Source organism: Rhea americana, unplaced genomic scaffold (genome assembly GCF_003343005.1).
Source record: "Rhea americana isolate MKP2758 unplaced genomic scaffold, rheAme1 scaffold_75, whole genome shotgun sequence".
NCBI classification, from domain to species: domain Eukaryota; kingdom Metazoa; phylum Chordata; class Aves; order Rheiformes; family Rheidae; genus Rhea; species Rhea americana.
The window spans coordinates 2084582-2107597 of record NW_028186923.1 but is presented as its reverse complement, the minus strand read 5'-3'; the positions used below and the strand labels follow the sequence as shown (position 1 = coordinate 2107597).

The 23016-nt window shown below is 42.8% G+C and overlaps 1 protein-coding gene across 1 annotated transcript in view; it reads right to left on the bottom strand.

Moving 5' to 3' along the window:
* Positions 1–23016, bottom strand: part of DYM (dymeclin) — a 211303-nt gene that overhangs the window by 9095 nt on the left and 179192 nt on the right. The window contains exon 16 of the mRNA XM_085322185.1: positions 18753–18866. Within this exon, the coding sequence (XP_085178311.1) occupies positions 18753–18866 (114 nt within the window). The remainder of the gene's footprint in view (positions 1–18752; positions 18867–23016) is intronic.

Sequence of the window (23016 nt, the reverse complement as noted above, 5' to 3'; positions counted from 1 at the left end):
GTTCTCCTAAATCTGTATGTGCAATGTTCAGATCTCTCTGCCAAAAGCAGAAAATATTAAGTTTGGCAAGCAAGTGCAAGGCAGGAGAGAGGGACTGTGCACAGCCAAGAGAAGCAGGAGGAGCCGAGATGTTTGGCTCCACGGGAAAAGGCCACGTGCCTCTGGGGTCCCAGCTCCACCTGGGCAGCAGGAAATCCTAATGGGTAGCTAATGGGCTTGTATAAAACAAAAAAAGGCCTTTTACGGTTCAGGCCCTGCCAAAGATCTGCTGAAGATATTGCAGCTGACAAGGGAAGCCTGCTAGGTGAAGACATTGCAGAAAAGAATTAACTCGTGTATCCAGGTTACAAAGTCTGTTCAGGCTGCCGGATAAAATTACAGCTCTGTGTTCCCTTTATCAGCCTTTTCCTAAAGCAAGAACAACACTATAAACGTCAACCAATATTCCAGCTGTCACATCGGAGACAACTATATTCTAATTATTTTCAGGAAAGGGAATTGCACGCTTTTAGTCTAGTTGATATGATTTACAAAGCTTTCACAATGAAATAAAACTCGCTGGAATGAAGTTTTAAAAGGGCATACGAATATGAACAAGGAAAGGTTTGGAGAAAAAAAATCCAGCTGGTTGAGAGTCTCTCCCCAGCAGTTGTGCAAACAACGTTCTGCCTTGCTCTGCACCAGTGATGGGCAACCAAGAATGCAAAAAAGCCTGCTGTTTACGACAGTTGTAGCCATCAAGGGAAGAACTAAGCTTCAAGACCACGACCCACCATTTCATGTTTTGGCGATACAGCCGAACGAGCACTCGGCTTCGCTGCAAGAGGCACTACTTGCCCCCGGCGTCCCGTCTGGAAGACGTGCAAGTTCTGACCCAGCTTTCTACAGCCAGTGCGATGCCGCGGCATCATCTCGCCAAGCCCGGGAGAACATTTCTTTGGACAACTGGGACCAAGCGTCTCTCCGCTATCACTGCGCAGGGGTTCAAAGTGGCACGTGGAGTTGGGATTTGAAACCAAGCCCGGACACAGAGCCCCGTCTGCCCTCGCCTGCGCGGTTTAACACGCCGCTTTCATTTCTCTCGTTGCTGCTGACTTTCTCGCTAAGATTTGCTTATGCAACGGGCTCCTCGCAGCTCGCCTTGCAAAGTCGCGCTTTTACGTAGCAGCGGCTGCAAAGCCGGCGCCGCTGTCCTCCGGTCCCTCCCCCGAGGATGTGGCTCCGCGCGGCGCCCCAAGCCCACCACATCCTCGCTCGCATCCAGCTCGCAGCGGAGCGGCGGCCGCCCGGGCAGCGCTGCAGGGAGACGGCCCTTTGATCCAGTTCGTTTGAGTCTGCGAGCGCCGGACCTGTAAATCTTACGGACCAGCAGTGATGACTTTAGCTCAGAGAGGGACTTGCTAATGAGCAAGAGCTGAAAACGGGCCCCAAGTGAACTGCTCTTTCCTTCTTGCAATAACACAGGAAAATCTCACGAGTTTTCTGTTTTACCATAATTTAGAAGGAATATCTCCATATCTGCTTGTTTTCAGTGAATTTACAATATTAAGACCTCCTGCTCTGTTCAAGATGGTCTTTAAAACATGAAGAAAACAGTTCTAGAATTTTTAAATTCATTTATCTGTAAATACTGTTACGTCCCTCCGGTGTTCAACATCTCTGCCCCCTTTCTCAGGTCTGGAGCGTTCACCCTGGCGATAACACACGGTCTTTGCTGGTCTCGGCTCAGAAGAACCGAGCTTGGCCAAACATGGTGGAAAAGATAAGCCAGAGGAATTCAAAGGCAGTTTTGCTGCCTGATCTACGCTCAGAGTTGGAGGTGCCACTTGAACACCGCGGCAAAGGAAGGGAAATGCTCYTCCTGAAGCTGCTGGAGGAGGTCACGGCGTTACTGAGCTGCAAGCCACCCAGGGAAGTCTTCTCCCCATCTTCCAGACTGTAGGAGCCTACGGTGGCTGGAAACGCCTGCCCGGAGCGCTAGTACGGTCAGGACGTGCGACGAGAAAAGCTCCACCATCTGCCTTGTAAACTCCAACAGCAGAGACCTCCTTAAGGACGCTGCTCGCCGAGACGGCRATCTCCCACCCGGCTCCCCGCCGCGGCAATCGCTCGGCAGATCGGCTCGATAAAAGCGCTGCAACTTGCCCCAAGGGTCGCGACCAAACTTCCGCGCAGCGCCGTGGCTGAAAGAGCCCTCAGCTGACGGATCGCGCGTCCTCCTCGCTCTCGCTGCTCGGGGCCGTTACTGCAAACGTCTCAGRCGTAGCTCTGATTTACGCATTTTTAATTTAAAGGTATCTGTAAGATTCATGCTGTTTACATTTAACCCAACGCTGCAAGGAAAGCTGTAACTGTGTCTGGGATTTACACGCTGTACTTAAATTTATTTTGACTCCTTAAACATAGAAGTGAAAACGTCTCAAAGCACAAAAGTGGGAAAGATTATATTCCATTACCTAGTTCACCTGTCAACCAATGTTCTGAAGAATATTTTTCTCTATCCACCACATGTCAAGGAAGCTTAATTTAAATGACTAATTCAGAGAAGAGACCTAAACCTTAAAAGTGGAAGAGCAAAAGGACCAGCATAATTGAAACTTGGCTGCAACACGTTTTCTTTCCTTACCTTCTTTTCAGTGGCTTATAACTCTCCAAATCTTGCACCTTCTGGGATTAAATTTTTAGAATTTGACCTCAGTCATTATCTTACATTGGAGGGGGGAAAAAAAGGAATGAGGAAAAATTCATATTAAAAATAGTATTAAATTAATAAATCCATTTTAAAATGGATTGTTTTTTCTTTTTAGCTGCCTTGCCTGCTCTGCAGGTTTGAAGTAGCAAACACATGAGTTGGAAATAGCTCTCAACTGAGGAGGAAAAACTGTCAGAGCATCCCAGTGTAATTTTASTTTGCTTTGACCAAAGTTGCAAGATATTTGGAAACAACACGTCATACACATGCAGTGCATTTGGCACCGGCCTTTTCATTATACTAACAACATATGCAGCTAAGTAAGGAAGGCTGCACAACACATGCAAAGCAGATAGAGACGCAGTGAAAAATGTCGTAAAAATACAGAGTACGTAGGGTGGCTTTCTACAGGATGGAGGAGGAAGGCAACTGGGGAAACGGTGCTGTGCTTGAGCAAAYGAGGAGCTCCTGCAGTTGCCTGCCTTATATATTTTCTCCTTCTTTTAGYAGCTTCCTTAAAGCAATGTCTCATGAAATCACCCAGTTCAATGTGGCTGGTGACAAACAACTAGATACCCAGAAATGGACTGTTTCATGCTACATTTTGTCCGTGTAAAGTTTAAACTTTTCTGCTCAAAGTCTCTACACATGCCCTTCATTCCCATACTCATGAAGTAAGAGAATGACCCTGGCTCTGTATGTGCCACTGAAGAAATTAAATCTAAGGAATATGGTGTATATCTATATGGTATATATATTTAAGGAATGACATACATTTTTTTTAAATTCCACAGCCAAATGAATGCCAGGTAACGTAGGTGCCTTTGCACRGTATGCAGCATCTCAAGAACTTCCACATAAAAATCAGATTTGGCTGCTATATTCATTTTCAACTTTGTTGGATATTTCACAGTGCAATGAAAGGTCAAGACTAGATGTCAGACTCTGTGTGAAGAAATACTTGATTCTTCTCTTTTAGTAGTTCATACTGCTGTCAGTGACTGGAGTTTGTATGTCAGCTCCAGAGTCTTCCCTCCACCACGTTTGCAGAGCAYCAGGCCCTGCATTTCTCAGTACAGGTCCAGCCGTGGCTTTGGCAAGGACCTTCTGCCACCATGGCAGCAGCAGCAAGGAAAACATCCTTCATCCTGGAGGACATCAGGAAAATGCCACCGCTTACCTCTTCTCCTCTCCCCAAACCATGCTGCTAACTCATTGCTTTTGTTTGCAATTGCAACTATTGCTGATTGCTGCTCATCACTGCTGCAAAACCTCCTTCTGGATGACAACTGCTTGGGGCATCTTTTACAGCCTGCCCAGGACCTGACRTGCAAGACACCACACAAGCACACATCTGATTCAACGATGGAGGAAACCCTTGCAACGGACTTCCCTTATGACAGGATACAGAAATATTTTTCTGCTCCCTACAGGATACACAAAGAACTGCACATTCAATTTTCTAAAACCCACATTTTGATATCTGGATATTTYCGTACAACACCAATGTTGTATTTTGCACGTTGGCTGTTCTGTTCTGTTGCAGGAGAAAAGTCAAGTGTTAACTATGAATTAAGAGGCAACCAGCCTCCATGAGGCTACCACTGCTGCTTGCTCATTCTGGTTTATTATACTTTTTTATTATACTGTTCGCTAAACTATTCTTAGTTTTTATTACTGGTTGAGAAAAGATGCTAACTATACTATTAGCATCTGCTGAACAGCAAATCCTATGTTCCYATCAGTGCTTGTCTTTCCTAGGCTACCTGTTGAACAGCTCTTTCACCCAAATTTTTATGTAGTTATGAATTTAAGTCACAAACTTGAACAAACAACTTTCTTATTTCCTAGCCAACCGATGCATTTGGAAAACCCRATAACTGACCCTCCACCTTCTCCCTGTTCTGCTCAGAGCCCAGCTTTGCTCCTATTCAGGTTCAAAGGAATTCTTAAGTTTACAACATCCATAGTTTCTTGATGGTCTAATCCTGGGTCAGCAAGAAAAAAAAAATTTAATAACTGTTGTTACAGGACACTATTCCACCTTCTAAAACCTCTGCATGTAACTGCACGAATTCTCATCTGTTGCTTTAATGGGAAGCAGTTAATTATAATCCACAAGCTGCCACAGGCAAGGCTGAAGCATTAATCAGCTCTGCTGGTTCCAGGACTGTAACTGGAGTTAAAGTTCTGCATTGCAGTCAGTGGACTAAAACCAGGTGACTGCAGAGCTGAGACCATCGCAGCAGAAACACGTGGGGGAAGAGCTGCACATGGCAAAAAAAGCTCTTGCACTGCTGYGGATTTTATTCCTCCTAGAGTGGTTTATTTTGCTTTCTACATTTCTCTTGGTTTGAAGAATTAGCCCAAGAACCCGCATTTCTCCTGACTGAGTAGAGTGCACCTTGTCATCTGAACGTTTTAGCTTTTTCCTCAAAACTGGTTTTGGATAACCAAAACACTGTGCAGTCTTCTGTGGAAAGCTGACCTGCGTAGCTGTATCGTTGAATATCTCTTCTGAAGTAGCTATTGTAACTGCAGGAGAAGGTGATTTCATTCCASCATAATTATGCTGTTTTGTGAAGAAGGCAATTACTCTGGAATGAAGTGACTGAACCCAGAAAGCAGTTTCCAGAAGGGAACTGGAAGATTTTCGAGGGGCGGTGGGRGCAGATATTAAGCCTCCACGTATGTATTAGTCTCCATGTCAAAGAGCAGCTTGGGAATAGGAGTGTCCTGTGCTAGCCCACCCTTCGTCTTCCTCTTGGCCAATGCAGCTCATTCCTGAGCTGCAGGATCACTGTTACTGAAGTCACTCACCCGACGCGCAGCCCTCCCGAGCAGCCTCGGCCGGTTGTGCAATACCCCGTTTTGTTCCATGCCTTCACTGTTGGACGAAAGCCGCTTCTCTGGATTCCAGAAAGATGTGCAAAGTCCTATGTACGAGCAGCAAGCATATTCCCTGGAAGCAGATTCCCTAGAGAACTTGGATCGAATTACTGGTAGGATGTAAAGGAGACAATCATAAKATATAAAACTCCAGATTTTCAGAAAAAACACCAGCATAGCACTGAAGTCAATGAAAGCCTTATCAGTGCTTCTGAAAACCCTACATGTAAGGCTTGCACACACCATATTTGTAGTTATACAATTAAATTATTATCAGATGTTTCCCCAAATTAGTCCATCRTCAGCCAGTTGTTTATCTTCTAGGCATTAAGGGATACGAAGATCTTGTGCAAGGCCTGAAGGGAGAAACAGGATGAAACYGTACAGAGCTTCACCTGACAGTAGTAATGGTCTTCTGGAGACCATGACAGGCTCACTGTTTTGTCCACGTGTAAAGCAAGTTTGAATTTGAACGCTGATACCTATAGGTGGCACTTCTTGGGCCCTGATCATCAGTAGCTTCTCATTTATAGACGTGAAGGATCTCACGCTCAAGCACGCCCAGCCTTTATCAGCTTACTGACTTCTCGAGTTCACAGAGAAAGGAACCAGGTCCTACTGGAGGTTCGCAGCAGGATACATGGTATGCTAGTTAGGAATGCCTGTTTTTTTAAGGAACATCATGCTTATATTATGCAAAATTTTAAAAAGCGAGGAATACTAAATCTGTAATATTTTAAAATTTACGCTAGCTCCAGTCACAACTTGGAAAGCCTCTGATTTTTATGATTCTCAGCTATGTCAGCATGGAGGCCAAGTCATCTATTTATCTTCTTTTGAAATGGCTTCGCCTCGCAGGATCCGCGCTATGAACAGGGTCCCGAGGTGGCATCAGCCCTGGGCTGCTCCGGGGACCGCAGGCGAGTCTCACGGAGGGGCAGGCGAGCCTGGCATGCCTCTTCCATAGGTTGCAGACTATCTGTTTTCAGTAACTTCTTGTTAAGGGACAAAGGATCCAAAATGATAACGAAGTTAAGTGAGCTCGGGGGCTCTAAACATTTTTATAGTGATTCATTTTTCATAAAAAGGAGAAAGAGCTCTGATAATAAGGGTGCAAAAATTCTATTTACAGGATCTTCATATAAGAAACAGTGAAATCAAGGCTGCAACTTGCTACTGCTATCAATTAACACAGCAGCCACTTCCAGACGTAATAATTGCCATATGTGCACAGAGCTTTACCCCTGGGTTTATTAATTTTATACGCAGGAGGATACAGCTATTGATTGCGATAAAACATATCGATATGTTACAACAGAAAAGCTCCCACTGCAACGTGTTGTTGCACAAACCGAAGCGACCCGAGCGGTGCAGAAACAGCGGTCTGCACCCATCATCAGGCAACTGGCTACTGGTCATTTCTCCATCCGCGCTTAAGTGCACAACTGCAGTATTGCAACAGGAGAATGGCAGCAGCTAGCTCTAGCTGGCGAGGGGCAAAACAGGTGCAAAATCATTAGAAAAATGCAAAATCACCCTATGCATATATATATATATATATATGTATATGTATAACAAATTTTTTTAATACATGGCTCTTCTTTCTCACTAGCATCTGCCACACTGAGAATTTGCTCCTGGCAGGAATGACTCGCATCCAGAACTACTCTGCAAACTTCAGAGCAATCAATCTGAAGTTCAGTGCATCTCTGAAAAATATGCACTTGAACTCCTGTCATTCATTTTCAGGATTTTTAAAAGTGCGTTTGACTTTTGACGTTTGCTGAAAACTAAATACATACTGAAAAATAATAGCATCCATATACTAACTAAAAGAAATAGTGGCTGTTTTGCTCCCGCTCCAGTGTGGCATAGGAAGATTGGGTTTCTAAGTTCTTGCAAACACAATAATATATTCAGAAAAAAATTGCACCCTATTTGCACCTTGGCTTTGTTGTCAGCTCATCTGCAAACTTAAAAATACACATCTCTCTCTTTGATTCTGGTTAAGCTTCTGCAAGTTGAACAATCTACTTGAAAACCTCCCTGTAAACAACAAAGCATTATTTCTACCTTTAAATAAATCTTAATTTTCCCTCTTCTAGTTTAGCCAATGCATTTCARATAAGAAGTTATTAAATCCTTGTAACATAGGAACGTTTATAGGGATACTTAGGAATCATTTAAACCGTGCTTGCAACGGCGGTGCAAAGAAACGCCTCGAACAAACTTATCGTGCTCACTGCACTAGGAATGCCACGGCGAGAGCGCGCTTGTGATCTGGGGAGAAGTCAGAAAAGGCACGGGTGCTTTCCAGAGCACAGCCGCGGCGCGACGACCGAGCCGAAACAGTTAATCCGTCCTTCCTCCTCCCGCGACGCGCGGCGCGGCACATTTCGTCAGCGAGGTTTGGCAACGCGAGAGATCCTGTAACCAATTTCGTTTCCCGATAAGCGAGCGCTCCGCGGGGGAAAAGTCAGCCAGAGGCTGCCGGAGCCGTCAAGCGCCCCGGCGGGCCGGCGAGGCTCCTGCGAGGAGCCAGCCTGTCTCCGGCTTATCGCCGCCGCGCCGGGCGGCACCAGGCGAGCGCCGGCGCTGCCGGGCTCCTCCAAGGCCAGAGCATCCCCCCAAAACCCCGCCAGCTCCAGCACCCTGCTCCGTGCTGTGCTTTAAGCGACCAAGCTGCAAGCGCACGAATGCGAGGGACTCTCCTGAATATGCAACTTTGAACTGTCTTTATGCGTTTTAAAGCCAAGGGCTAAGGGAGACTTTGTATTGAGGCGTTTAAAATCTCCTCCCGCTCCCACYGTCCTTTCAACACAGAAAATCCAAATACAGAAGAATGAACCATTTGTGTATGGGTATACTTTGGCAAGAGCGAGACGAGGAGGGACGTATGTTCACGAGGACCYGGAGGCTGCCCTGCTTGCAAAGTTGAACACCGTAATTCGAAGATTTCTGCTTTTAAACTAAGAGATTTTTAAGAAAGTTATCTTCATAAACACATTTGCTAATTTTACTGAATGGTAACAGCCAATATCAGGTCTAATTGCAAAATGGTAGATATGCCTCAGTGCAGGTTCAGCTGCTATTTCCTCGTGCATTTAAATGCCATCTTTTAATACAGAGTTAATCTGTTTGTTCCCTTTTGTATCATTACAAATTGATTCACAACTCAAATATTTTCACAGGAAATTCAAGTAGCTTGACACACAGAGATTTGAACTTTTAAAAGTCTAAAGTTTGAGCTTGTCAAAAAAAAAAAAAAAATACTGCCAGTCTGATGACCCCTGCAGGGAAGATAAAAGGAGAAAATAGCTCAAATAATAACTTTAGGCCCCTCATTACAAAAATCCTGGGTAACTTTTCAAGTGGCTTGCAGGCTTAYAATAGCAACGGCATCTGCAGTTGATTAGCTACACCCGCACGCCCAGATGTCACACTGCTGGTTTGAGACTTTACGGGGAAACAGAACATAACTGCAMCGAAAAACAAAATTGCAAAAAATGAAGTTGGGGAAGCTGAAGAAATATTAAGCTTGTCCTCCACCTGAGTGGCTGAATTCATTTTTAGGGCATCTTCTGCTTTGCTGGCAAGCCTGGGCTAAGTTCTGTTTTACTCCTAAGGAAAATGCTGCTCACTTGACTCACTGTCCTGTACCACAGTACAACCACTCATGGCTTTGACGGGATCTTACAGGCATCATGCTCAGGACTTAAACTGTGGCAAACACAAGCTAGGAACATCAAAAAAAAAGTTCTTTATGTTAACTATTTACCTAGATTTGCAAACAAGAACCGCAGCCTTGGAGGACTACACCAGAGCTCCATTTGAGACATGGTCTAAACTTAGAATACACAAATTCTAGGAGCCCAAGCCCCGTTGCTCCATCTATGCTTCACACATGCTATTTAATGAACACTTTAGACCTCCAAATTATACAACATGAGAAATAACGAGAATACCTGAACTGGACATGGAGAGGGATCAGTTATACTTCCAGAGTGTTTCCATATTAACAAYGCTGCTATCTTTGAAAGTATCATTCATATTTCTGAGCTACTGCTATGTATTTACCAACTTCTGTGATGATTCCTCACATACAATCGCAGAGCAAGCAAGAAACACTATGGCAGGAAAACAAGAAATCTATTTTCTTCTCTCTTCAGGGCACAGCATTAAAATGAAGAGCGATACTGCAGGGTTATGGTATACCACCAACTGGTTGACATAAGTGAAAACCAGCTCAGCTGCATTAATTCTTATGTACTACATCTAAGATGAGAACCTACATGAGCTGAATAGAAGAGGATGTGGGTAATTAAGACTCGTTGCTCCTTGAGACCAAGAGTTCATCAATTAAAGGGCATTAACTCCATCTCTTCTGCTCCTTCAGCTGYTTGCTGTCAAGCCATGGTACTCTACTGAGCACCTAGAAGTGAAAACAAGCTGTCTGTAGCTTCAGAGTTCACCCCAGAGCACTGGGTTTAAAAAGAGTTGGCCATACCTCAGAGCTGCATGTGAATAACTAGGTTGAATGGGCTGGGACACCTTGAACTTCGGTACCAAACAACAGCATTTCAGTTGCAAGGAGGCATAAAGCCAGAGCAGACCAATGAACATCGYCAACAAGGAATCTCAACCAGCCAGCTGACCATTGAGGGCATGACTGTCCTGCAAAGGCATGGACAGCTTAGACTGGCAGCCCATCAAACCCCTGCAGATTCAGGGGATTAGACTGGTCTCCTCACACCTTCAAAGACACAATGCAAAAGCCAATCCTATGCCRGCTTTTAAAGCAACAAAGAGGAGACACAACATCCGTCTTTCTAACTTCCTGGGCTACTGCTAAATCAATTTCACTTCCATAAAACAGAAGAGGAACGATGGAGGAAGGAAATGGAGAAAAGTGGAGCGTAGACGCTCTCCATCCCTAATTGGTACTCATCAATATGAGCCACATATTCCCCAGCATGAGATATGCAAAGTTCTAGGCAGCTAATGAGCCTCCTGCTCAGATCAGGTCTGGTATCATCTCCGAAGCATAAAGATATATCTGGAAATCTTTAGTCTATTGAGGCCAACAGCAAAACTCTCAAATTCCAGGGAAATGTGGATTTTTCCCACGGATCTCTGAAATGCTAGGATATAGCAATGAATGTTTCAGGGACGAGGAAGAAAACAAGGTTGAAGTGCTCCATTCAGACTTGGTCTACAAAGGAAAATTCTATGAAGTGCTCTTTCCAAGTTGAAAGCACTGTTATTATTTTCTGCTGGAAAGGATTTTGGCTCATTTACAGTAAGAAACTGATACTACATGAGAAATAGCTTAAAGATCAGGCATTCAAGAGCTTGCTAATGCATATTTTCCTATGATGCTGCTGCAATGATGTTTATATTAGTTCTCGATAGGGAGGTGTCAGAAAAGTATTAGTGTATTTTTAACTGTGTGCCAGGAAGACAAGTAAAATAAAATAGCTGTTTCTTTCTCATCCTAGTCAACAATGCCAAAAGTTGCTGTTTATTATTTTCCCACTCCCATGGAAGAATTTATAACCACTGAAGTAAACTAAAGTTAAAATACTGTTTTAATTCCAAAATTGACTGACAGCTGCTATGTCAAAGCAAACCTAAATTGTCTGGGTTCTCAGGAGCATTTCACCTTGGAAAAAGGAGTTTCCTGGAGCTGCTTGAGGTCCCCCCCCCATAATGCTATTAAAACAATTAAATAAAAATGTGGTCCTGTAGAAGTTTCATATCCAGAAGACACCTGGCAAGAGGTGGAGAATACATCCCCTTTTCAAATCGCCTTGGGAACAGCATATAAGTACGGTATCAGTTACATTAGCTAACTCTCTTTGGGAGCTCCAAGAGACGACTGCGGACATCACGGTAAACACCACTGCCGTCAGACCTGGCCCTGTGCAAACACACGATATACTCAACTCAGACCTTATGGGCAAAAGGACTTGTCCATACCRACAAAGAAATCCAAATCTTGACAGGTACAACTTTCAAAATGCACACAAACATTTACTGGAAAGACAACAATATCAAGAGTTTTGGTTCCTTTTYAGTTAAGGATTTTAAAACATATCCTTAATAAATAAAGAAATATGCCTCATAAGTGACTCACCAGACCATGTCGACATTTTTGAAGTCTTGTGTTCAGCAATATGAACTTTCATGGTTTTTCATTAACTTTAAGTTTCAAGTTAAACTTTGTTCTAAAGGGCTACGGAATAAATTTATTTTGCTTTCCCAAAAGTTTCCAAGTTGCATGATTTCTGCTGCTTTTATTAGGGATACTTCTGAAAATGGAGTTCTGTTAGTATTTAATCCAGCTCATCAGCAGTACTTGCATTATAYGTAGCTACAAACAAGTTTCTCTGAAGACTGCTGAAATACATTTTCACGTATGGAAATTCCCCCAAAAGAGTCAACAAATTTCAAAGATTCTGAAYGCACAGATGTTAAAACTAATTTACTTTGGCACTTGGCTTCTGCAGCATTAAAAAGAGAAAGTAATCAAGCATATAAATAAAAGTTTAAACAAGTTTAAGGGTTGCAATTTTGTTAATAAGTATACGTGGACCTTATTGCAAAACTTTTTTACTATGCTCTGTTTAGTTAATGTATTCTTACTAGCTACTCAAGTCCTACTAAGGTAGCATTTCTGTGGATTATCATATTTATGTTTAAAAATGACTGTCTGTGGCATTTTTCTCTGAACTACACCCAAGATGGTCTGTGCTTTGGWCCTCAAGATTCTTATTTCTGGGATTATGGAATTAAGAGTGGCTGCTGTGTTATCTTTCTTGATATAAACCTCCAAAATACAACACAAATCAAGAGCATCAATATGATGAAGCCTTTTGGAACTTTAAGCATGTTAATAGTCACATTTTTTCARTAACATTATTCATATATTTAAGTTAGATCTTGTCTACGCACAAGTTTGCACCACTTAACTACACAGATTAAAACAATATAAATGTGTAAAGTAGTGTCATTTGGTTTAGTTTAAACTCCTTGTCAACAACTCAAGCAGCTGGGCTTGTGTTAAAATAAGAGCACCTGCATAAGGCTTTGCCCTGGTTCAGACAGACAAGTTTATAATCCCTGTTGAAGATTAACTAGTGTCATCTGAGTGCAGACGTCTTTGCCTGCCTGCTCACGGCTCCACGAGTTCTTTACTGAGCACGAGGCCCAAAACAACTTCCTAGATTGTTTTTCCTGGAATCGTGATTACCTGCAATCGTATTTCTCAAGGGATGGGGAGTATATTCTTCTCTACCCAAGGTTTCTGAGAAGCTGACTTCTAAAAGCAACGCCTTCAAGTGCAATGTAAGTCATTACTCATCCCTTGTTGGGCAGCTCACGGAAGCAGGCAAGTTTGACATCCCAGTTCAGGATATAAGTTGCCAGAAGGAAACACACAATCTGTAAATATTATTCTTAGCAAAGGTTTGGGGTTGTGGAAAGGCCCACAAAGCACTTTGTTTAAAACGTTTCCTACACTTCTATTAATCTGGTTGTCTTCATGTGAAGGYTTAATGGCAGCTGAGGGTCAGTGAAGGGAAGCCTACACCATAGATGCCTGCCTCATGGCAGCCCTGAGGACGTATTAGACGCAATCAGCTCCCACTAGAACAAGATCCTTGACCCTTCAGTCAGAAAAAACATAAATATCAGGAAGAACATTGATGAAGAATTTACTTTTAGGAAGTTTTCTGTCTCTCTTGCTTAACTGTACACCCCAGAGCACTGTAGCGGAGCTCATTCCCCCGCACACCTTTATGTCACGCAGAGTTGTGAGTTCCTCTCTCTGCCTAAAGTCCAGGCGAGTGAAGCAGTGCTATGACAGTTAAACAAGTGCAAAAAAGATCTGTACGTAGCTGAAAAGCTACAGATCTGCCATGATGTTTTATTTAGATTATTGAAGACCGCTATTTTGGATTCTGAAGCCTGCCAGCTCTGGCCAAACAATCAGGGGGAACCAGTAACAAAATTGCTGCTACTGCAATCAGGAGCAATCGTAACAGAAGACGGGGCAAAGGACGATCTCTCAGGAAACTGTGTTTCATAGTATGAAATGCTTTTGATATCTTAATCACCACTGAACTGGACCTGAAACACAGGTGACCAGTATGGAGTAAAGGCATAATATACCTAGAAGTGTGACTCTGGACCAGGAGTTAAATTCTTTAAAGCAGTAAACCTGGAATGTCTCAGCTGTGTACTGCAGTGACAATTTGCAGGTAGGAAGGACAACTACGACACCAGCAGCATCCAAAGCGAGGGTGAAACACCTTTAACCAAGCCTAGAACAAAAAATGTTTCATGCGCTATTCCAGTCTCAGAGAACACCAGCGTGGTGATGGGCAATGTTCCTATCAAAAACACATCCCAAGAGACACAGTTTTGAGGAGCACCACCACATTAGGTAGCACACGTGCATATAAAATACTAGTGGTTTTCTTTGCAGTCTGGAGTACTGCTCCGAACGCTACCTCTCACCTGCCACCGCACAGGGCATGACAAAGGAGTCAGGAGCAGCACGGGCTGCAGAGCAGGCCCGTATTTCTGCTGAGGAGAAGCCTAGCCGTGTTGTGGCCAAGTCTCTATCTCTGCACCACCAACTCAAGGGAAAAGCACAACAGCATTTAAAGCTGGGGGGTTTATCTGCGGCCAGGAGGTGGTTAGGAGCAACGCTCAACTTTGCAGCGAAGAGCAGCCATACAAATCCGCAGCCAGGACCTGGACACACAACTTTGTTGCCACCTCAGCTGCCAACCATGTGATTTTTATGGCATTTTGGGGAGCAGAACTCTGGTTGCTGGTGCTGCTCCCCCAGGAGCTGGGTGAYGTGCCCAAGACACAAAGCTCTCCTGGACCAGCTGGCAGGTGGTACCTAACAGCAGTCACCGGGACAATTTACTGTTTTCCCCTGCTTGCTGGTGCCTTGACGAGCAGGGGCTTCTTTCCTGCAAAATACATGGAAGCTGAATAAGTTGGAAGTACCTCATTAATAAAARGGAAATCTCCGAGAACTGCTTTTCAATCTCCAGGAAAGCTTTTTTGCGTCAAGAGACTGAAGGCTTTTATCCCTGCTGCTTTTACATATTCTGTAAAATTTTAATGCTCRTGAAACTAGAATGCACTTGGATAAATATTAAATTTAGTACTATAGCAAAGAGGTACAAGCTGATAGCATAATGGCATGTCTGCCTAACACAAGAACATATGACAAAATGCACCCAGATGACAAAATCCTAATTGACAGAGAGAGAGAAAAAAAAACAGGAAAAGACTAAATGTAGTTCCAAATATGTTCATGGAAATGAAATATTTTTGCATTAAGTGGCTTAGCTGATGGAATGTTTTCTTCTAAAACATTAAATGTGGCCTCTTAAGTCTGATCAGTCCATGAACCCAAATGTCARCTTCCAGTCAATAGCTGGTATTCAAAACAAGTTTTCCCACTTCTTGTAAAAGAGCAGTTATCTGCTGGCTAACTCCTCTTGGAAGTCCCAGATAACTCTCAGGCTCCAGACGCAGTCTCACTTCTCTCATGCTCCTAATCCCAACAGCACAGATAGTTCACCAAAGGGAACAAGGACAGCTTGTGAACTTTTAAAAAAATAAAAATAAGGAAAGAATGAGGCCAATTTTCACCTATCACTACAATCTCTAAATTGCTTTTAATAAGCTTCTGCAATAAAAAAGGGAGCCTGGATCGCGGGCTGCTTGTCTGCAACAGAGACAGCTSTATCTCCAAATTGTGGCTTCTGCCTCCGTCCCAGGCATATTAACTTCATTTATCTCCTCCCACAGACTGCAGGAGCAATCAGCAGCTCTCRATTTCAGCACCTGCCCTTTATCTCGCTGTTTATGCAGAAGTCTTCTAAAAGCCTCATTACTCAGCTCGGACTCTTCCTGCCTTCCACGGCACATGGTTAAAAGCATAGGGTTAAAATAACGTTAATTATGTTGTTCATCTTGGATGGCAACAGGCTGCTTCAGGACTCTAAGGAAAATATGAATTAGAGCTTGCGTTTCCCAACATTTATTCGCTAAGTGGATGCAGGATCTCTTTCCTCGCAGGTATGATAATTTCAAGAGAGCTGCTCCCAGCACCCGTGCTCGCTCTCAGCTGCACGGCGCTTCCCACACCGAAAGGGAGCAGAAGTACCAGGGAGCGCTACCAAACTGATAAGCCGCGCTATGCAGATCAGGATCGTGGCGCTAAGTGCTGTTATTTTTAGTTCACGTGTATTCACATTTGAACCATGGTCTGAGCGACAGGCTCGAGATCTGAATAAATGCAATGCCTCTTGAATGCTCACTTCCTCCGCAAAGGCCAAGATAAGCAACTTGAAAACATTCCCTGTATTTAGCTGTGCATACATTACGTACTTACACATAAGGAAGAAAACCCACTTGTCTGGGTTGTGTGGAGGCAAGAGAGTAAAAGCACTGCTTCAGTCCTCATTCTTTCCACATCGTAACCTCTCTATGTTTCAACCATCTCCTTCAAGGTGCTTAAGTTGAAGATGGCAATTTTTAGGAGGTGAGAGCAGTTTCTCTGCATGGTTTATCATACTTTGGGGCTCTGCAGCATGCAGAAATGAATTAACAATTAATTGAAAAGCCAATCTATACATTCTCAGAATTAAACTTCACAGCTTTTCATGTTTTAATTACAAATAGGTCATGTCAATCCAGATGCAACAGACTCGTGATTCTGCCACACATTCTCCAGGCTGCTCAGGCACAACCCAACTGCTATCCAAAAGTCACGTATCCGAATTGGCTGTGCCCAAGCTAATATGTATTTAAAATTTGTCCTTTCAGTAGGATATATGAGTTGGTCTATGCAGCTAGAGGGCTTCCAGCTCAGAGGTTTGAGCTTAGTGATGTGAACATCCTCCGACCTTGTCGTGCAGGCAAAGCGAAYGTGAGTAGGGCTGCTCCCACCCATCCAGACATGCCCAAGAGAGTGTGCATTAAAGCATTTTCCTTTATTTAGCTGCTGAAATTGCTTGCTGTTGCAACATACTGCGTAACTGTATCTTCCATCTGACCTTAATATGATTTTTTTTTCAAACTTTAGAATAGCTTTCACTGAAAACTTYAGAGACTGAAGTGGCAAGACCTGAGAAACAGTAAGAATTGCGAGACTTGGACTCTGAGACAAGTGCAAGGACAGAGGGCCAGAAGACTTGCAGGGAAATTTCTTCTGGAGAGAATCACTTGTGCTACTCATTGTCACTRTCTTTGCAAAGAAAGGGAGTTATGAGCATTTACAAATTAATACGTGACATTACAGATATCTAGGTCAGTGTCACCAACTTTCTGCCATGCAGGAGAGTAACCTGCTCTGACCAAACTGTGGCTCAGCAAAAAGGTTTTGAAAAAATGATAAAATCCAGTAGGTGAAAGTGGGTAATATAAAGGAATTACATGCCAGAATGTCCATATTCACTAGGTAACCCTGCCCCTAAACTCATGTATTTTGGAGGAAAAGTAAGTGCTCCTAGTCACACCTTCAGCCTCCTTAAACTGGAAAGTACTCTACTGCTTGGTAAGGACTTAGAGAGCTTAACACTTTTCAAAACATCTTGATCTGCTGACTTAAGCTGCAATATAAACATGTCGTTTTGAACACCATATATCATTAATGTACGAAAAGTAAACCTGATGAGATTTCACTCTAGAAACAACATTTCTTTAAATTGTGGTCCAACAGGTAAGTCAGCCTGGCACACTAAGTACGAGATAAATATTCATTTTTTGTAAGCAACACTTTTTTTTCCCCTCTCCTTTTTTTTTTTTTTTTTTTTTTTTAACTGATGGCTCTGTGTAAGGAAGGAACTACTGCCGTCTCTCAGCATAAAGAGTTTTTAGCCATCTGCATTCATGAATGAACTGTCACAGAAAAAGCAGCCTCTGGGAAGGAAATGCAGACTATACGGTGTTTGTCTGTACCCTGGTTTTGCACACATTCCTACTGACTATTCACAACAGCGTCACATAGCAAGAACACAAGCTGAAGGGCTGAGTGCAGGATTTGGATCCAACAACTCCTCTGTTATTATTTGAGTTATTTTTGTACTGCTGTTCAGAACTCAGGCTCTAGAGCAATCTGTTCCCAAGTACTTAAGTCTGATTGACTTGCTACATGTACTAGCTCCGACAGGGAGGATAGAGGGAACAGTAGGAAAGACATTAGTATATGCAGCCGGCTAGACAGCACCCACTGGGTGTTTCARAATTGCCATGGTATAAATAAATCACCAGCTGTCGCCAATGGCCACATATATCCAGTATGCCTTATCAGATGGCAATTTCCTAAAGTTACAGCAAAAGAAAAGGGTCTTGAGAAGAAGCTCCCTCTCACCAAGGAGAAGAACAAAAATGATTTTGCAGAAAGCAGATGGTATTTAAAATACACTTGGCATAGTGGAGAAAGGAAAATGGGGGAGTGCTTAAAAAATCCCATGCAACTCCCATGTATTTACTTAGGTACTTGCACAGCATTCAGTATTGAAACATCACATAGCCATTAATGGATTTTGGCTTCATAAAACCTGTCAAGTTGGTAAATGCCTCATGAGATTTGAGACATTCTCCAAAGAGAACAGAGGGCTCTGCTGAGGATTAGCTAGAAAGCTCAYGGGCATGCTGACTAGACTTACAGGTCCTGGATTAATTTTCACTATGTTGGTTTATTCTTAACTCAGGACCAAAGCCACAAAAAAATTYATCTTTGTAGCATTTTATATAGACCTAGATGCAGGTCTGGAACACCACAGAAAGAAGAATATGGTAATTCAAAAAAAGGGAGTGATGAAAGCCAGTACCTTAACTGTATGAAAAATGCAAACAGAGATGAGACTTCATCTTAGATACATGATAAAAAAAAAAGCCTCAGCCTCAGCTAATTTTATTTCCTCCAACATGCTGCAACTTAACAAGTAAAGAAAACTCACCCAAATGTTTAGTACAAATTAGGAATTTAAATTAAAATACACCCACATTGCAATCCACATTTCAATCCCTTATCACCTGCTATTGACGAGGAAACAATTTTTTCACATTATATATGTAAAGGGCAYGTATGTAACTGATTGAACACTACGCTCTGAGTAGGTCTCGCCACACTTACTCTCAGCCTGTCTTTGGGCAAAGCAACGGCTCCTTGTTTGATGATTTCCAGAACTCGCTCCACTGACAACTCAGCTCCAGCTTGCTCTAATCGTGAACTGAAGAAGCTGATCACCTGGAATGAAAAAAAAAAAAAAAAATCACAGCACATAAGCAAATAGAAAGAAAAGAGATCTTTTCATCAATTTACGTGTGAAGCTGTCATCGTCTTCCCCTGGATCAATATAGCTGTGCTTYTCAAAAAATAATCACGTTATTGCTTGTGCCGCAATCAGGACGACTTTGTTAGTGACAAGTTATACTCACAGTTGTAACTATTAATAATATATATAAAAAATGCCTCTCCTACTAAAATGCTTCAAAAACTAGGTCGGGAAGAGCACTAGAAAATTCTAAATTTTTTTATCTTTAATTCTATAATTTGCATACTGATTTCAGAGAAAAAATAGATTAATATTACAATCAGTTGGACAACACAAAAATATATCAAAAAGCCTGGTCACAACAATCAGCGATCAAATTAAACATTTAGAAAAGTTGGCAGCAATCTTGTCATAATCTGTCGCCAGATTTAGACACAACGGCTCTAGTCAGATTCAGATCTTGTCCACGCAACTGTGGTGCTGCTAATCTTGGCAAAATTGRGACCGGCAGAGAAGAATCAGTGTATATGCACCCACCCTAGCTGAATGAGATCCAAAGAGAGGGATTTTACTGACGTAAAAGAAAATAAATAGATCCAAACCAAGGAACATTCAAAGGCAAAGGTTTGAGTCTGTTTTAAAAAGGGAGGGTTGAACAGTGTGGGACACATGGACCAGGGACTACTGCTCACATCATGACTACTGGTAATAGCATCAAATTCAAGTCTCAAACACATTTGCACTTCTTATCTCACGCTTTGAGATTCTTGAGCCTGTCAGGTCTGCCTTTTGTAGCTTGGTCCTGAATTTACTTTTGTTTTCAARAATTAAACTGATCCTTATATTGTTAGTGATGCCGGGACAGAGGGCTTTAAGATGACCACAACATACCGTGATGCAGTTAACATCAGTTGGCTGGGGTAAAAAGGCAYAGCAATTTAAAAAATGAGCAAAGTTCCTTTTCTCCCCAAATTAACCACCCACCCCAACCCTCCCAYGGACCGTGCCCACCATAGGTTCCAAGCACAGGAGCCTGTACATTCTCTCTCAATACTCTTATTCTCCATGCATCTCCCTGGTGAAGCCAGGCTGATTTTCACCATATTTTTCCCCTTCTCTCTTTTGTGGCCCACTGGGCCTTGTTAGCTAGAACACAGTTAGGACAGGCTTCAATTTTTATCCCTCTCTAAGCTCAATAGGTCACAACAGAAGCAGACATCCCAGTATCAGTTCTCCACGTGGGACATCAGAYAATCTCTTCTGAGGCTCCTCTCATCCCCTTAAAGAACACATTTTGCAAATGACAACCCCTGTCCCAGAGGAACTTAGCACATAGGGAGTCGAAAATTTCGGAGAAGGGCATATGAAGAGTATGGGACAAAATTTCAAGGCCCACTTAGCGTCCTTTGGATGGTCAGAGCCCTCTTCCCAGAGTGAGGCCTGCAGAGATACCTGAGCTATTCGCTGTGCACACTTCTGGCTTCCCAGACTTCTCRTATGCTTTGGACATGCTCTTCTTTGAAAACTGATAATGCCCACTTGTATCTGAGTCACAAACTCCAGCACACCGAGTAATCTTTGTTAATTCTCCCCAAGTAGAAGGGGAGAAAGTGTATTGCATTATAAAATCTCTGCAGAGCACTCTTTATTCTGGAGGGAGACACAGCTGGAGCTGGAAACCATTAGCCTAATTACACCTCACAGATCAGCTGCTGTTAATAAAACAAAGATAGCTGATGGCTTGATTACCCTGGGATTCAAATTTGTTGCTCCTCTCTTGTGATCCTAGAAACTCAGGCCCTTGTTTTGAGCAGGTAGATCTACCAGATTGCAGAGCAATTTTCTCTAGAAACTAGGAAGCACCAGACAAGTGAGATACAGACAAATTACAGTTGCTAGAAACTGCTTCTAGGGTTTGGGGGCTTATTTWTTTTTCTTCAAATAAAAGTGTGGAAACTGGTCAAGTGAGAATTCAGGTTTAGCTTTCCATAAAGTCCTTACAATAACCTCTCAACTAGAATGAGAGAARAGGACTTGACCGCCTCTGTGGACATCGCTGGTAAGTCTCACGCTCTTACGGATAAGGACACTGCAGTGCTATGATCTCTGASCCATGAAAGAAAGGAGGAGAAAGATGAGCTGAGATCATCAGCCAAGGTGCTGGAGAAAGGAACCAGAAACTACACAGCAAAGGGGCAAGAAACAGCTTGAGCAAAGTGCATGAGGCACTCGGCAGGAGACTGCCACAGATTTGGCACAGGGTCTGGGACAAAATGCTGGTAGAGGATATGCAATTCGTAAAGGGACGAGAGAGTTGCCCACAGACTTAGAAAGAAAAAGGAGTTTCCCGTGTTTCAACATTCCTCTGTTGTCAGTAATCACCAGCGAAACCTACCCTCAGCCAGGCAGGCTGGTACAGAGACTGCATCCCACTGGTGTTCCCTTCCTAGCTCAAGTTCTGCTAAACCACAACAAAAACAAAATTTAATATTAGGCTTTTAATCAGAAGGATAAAATACTATCATAATGCATAATGTAATATTAGGCCTTTAATCCAAAGGATACAATGCTGTAATATAATGCAAGCATAAAAACTGAACGAAGCTTGCAGATACTACCTGAATTCTGGCATTTCCTACTTTGTAAAGTCAAACCCCCCAATCTTAACCTGCTTTTGAAAGCTTTTTCTATAAAACAAACATGTTTTTTGTGGTAAGCCAATCTTTGTTGGGTTGTATTTCAGATACAATAGAAGCRAGATACCCTGAAAATATTGGCAGCCTATGTCAGTGGTTTGCAGAGATTTGAACRGGTATTTTTGGTATGCAGGTGAAAACTGAAATTAAAAAAAAAATCTAYTGAAATAACAAYATGTATCTCTAAGTGTTATCTGTCTTCCTGCGTCAGACAAAATGGGACTGGAGTAATTCTCGTCCTAACCCAATCAGTACAGCATCTCAGTAAGGTACTCATCATACAAAGAAAAAGAGAGGAGTTATACAGAGGATGCACTAGAAAGAGGTATTTGCTTTTTACCATTCTCTCAGTAAAAAAACCGAAAAGCACATAGCATTTACTCCCCAMTGCCCCAGTTCCCTTCTCCTCTGTAGCCAAAGGACAAACATTTTACCTAGTTATCTGCCCAAAAATAAAAGATGCAAATGAAAGCTTAACGATATCTTAAGAATAGCTTTTTCCTTTGAAAGTGCTTTAAGTGTTTTCACTAAAGAAGTAACAGAGCTACATTTAGAACGAACAGATTTCAACTCCTTGCCCACTTAAAAGGAAAATAATGCAGAAAAGGCAAACTGGCTGGATARTATTAAATGAGTTTCAAGTTTTAGCAGCTGCTTTAAAATGCAACACTGAGCACACTACCGTAACGTATAGAAAAAAGCAGATCTCGGGGCAAAGCAAAAGCAGGCCGAGAGATGGACACATCATTGGTTTCTTGTGGTATCTTTTTTGGGTATTCTGAAAGTTGTTATTTTCACTAATTGTTTGGGCAGCTGATGTAAGAAAACAGAAAAAATCCTGCGATATTTGCAGCAAGCGGCTTGACCAGTCTCTGCGAATCACCCGCACCCAGGTCACGGTGTGCGTCCAAAGGCCCTCTCCGCAAAAGCAACCTTAAAAACCTCGCTCCACTGCGGCTTCCGTTTTAACAGAGGTTAAAAGGCAATGTTAATGTTGGACCAGACAGCCCCTCACCAGGAATACCTTACCAGTATATAGAGAAAACGGAGTATTGACAGCGCACAGTGCCTTGCCCTGTTTGAGGGACCACCGCCGGCTGYGAGAGCTACGTAACCGCGCGGCGCTACACGTGCGCAGCTACGGACGTGGCCTGGCTGCCACAAACTCGGTCATCTCCACGCTCTGCTGCACAGCGTAGACACGCCGCACGGTTTTGTGCCATTCATACMCTGAAGACCTCTTAATGAAACCTGTTCTCCGTAGTGATTTCCAAAATTGTTCCTCATAACGCATTTCCACTTAGGGAGTCAAGTTTCATAACCAATAAATTTAGATAATATTTCCAAAGATGAAAAATGTTACAAGGAAGCTAGAGTGATGTAGATGGATTTTAAAAGAGGCATTTTAGGTCTCTCTTTTTTTTTT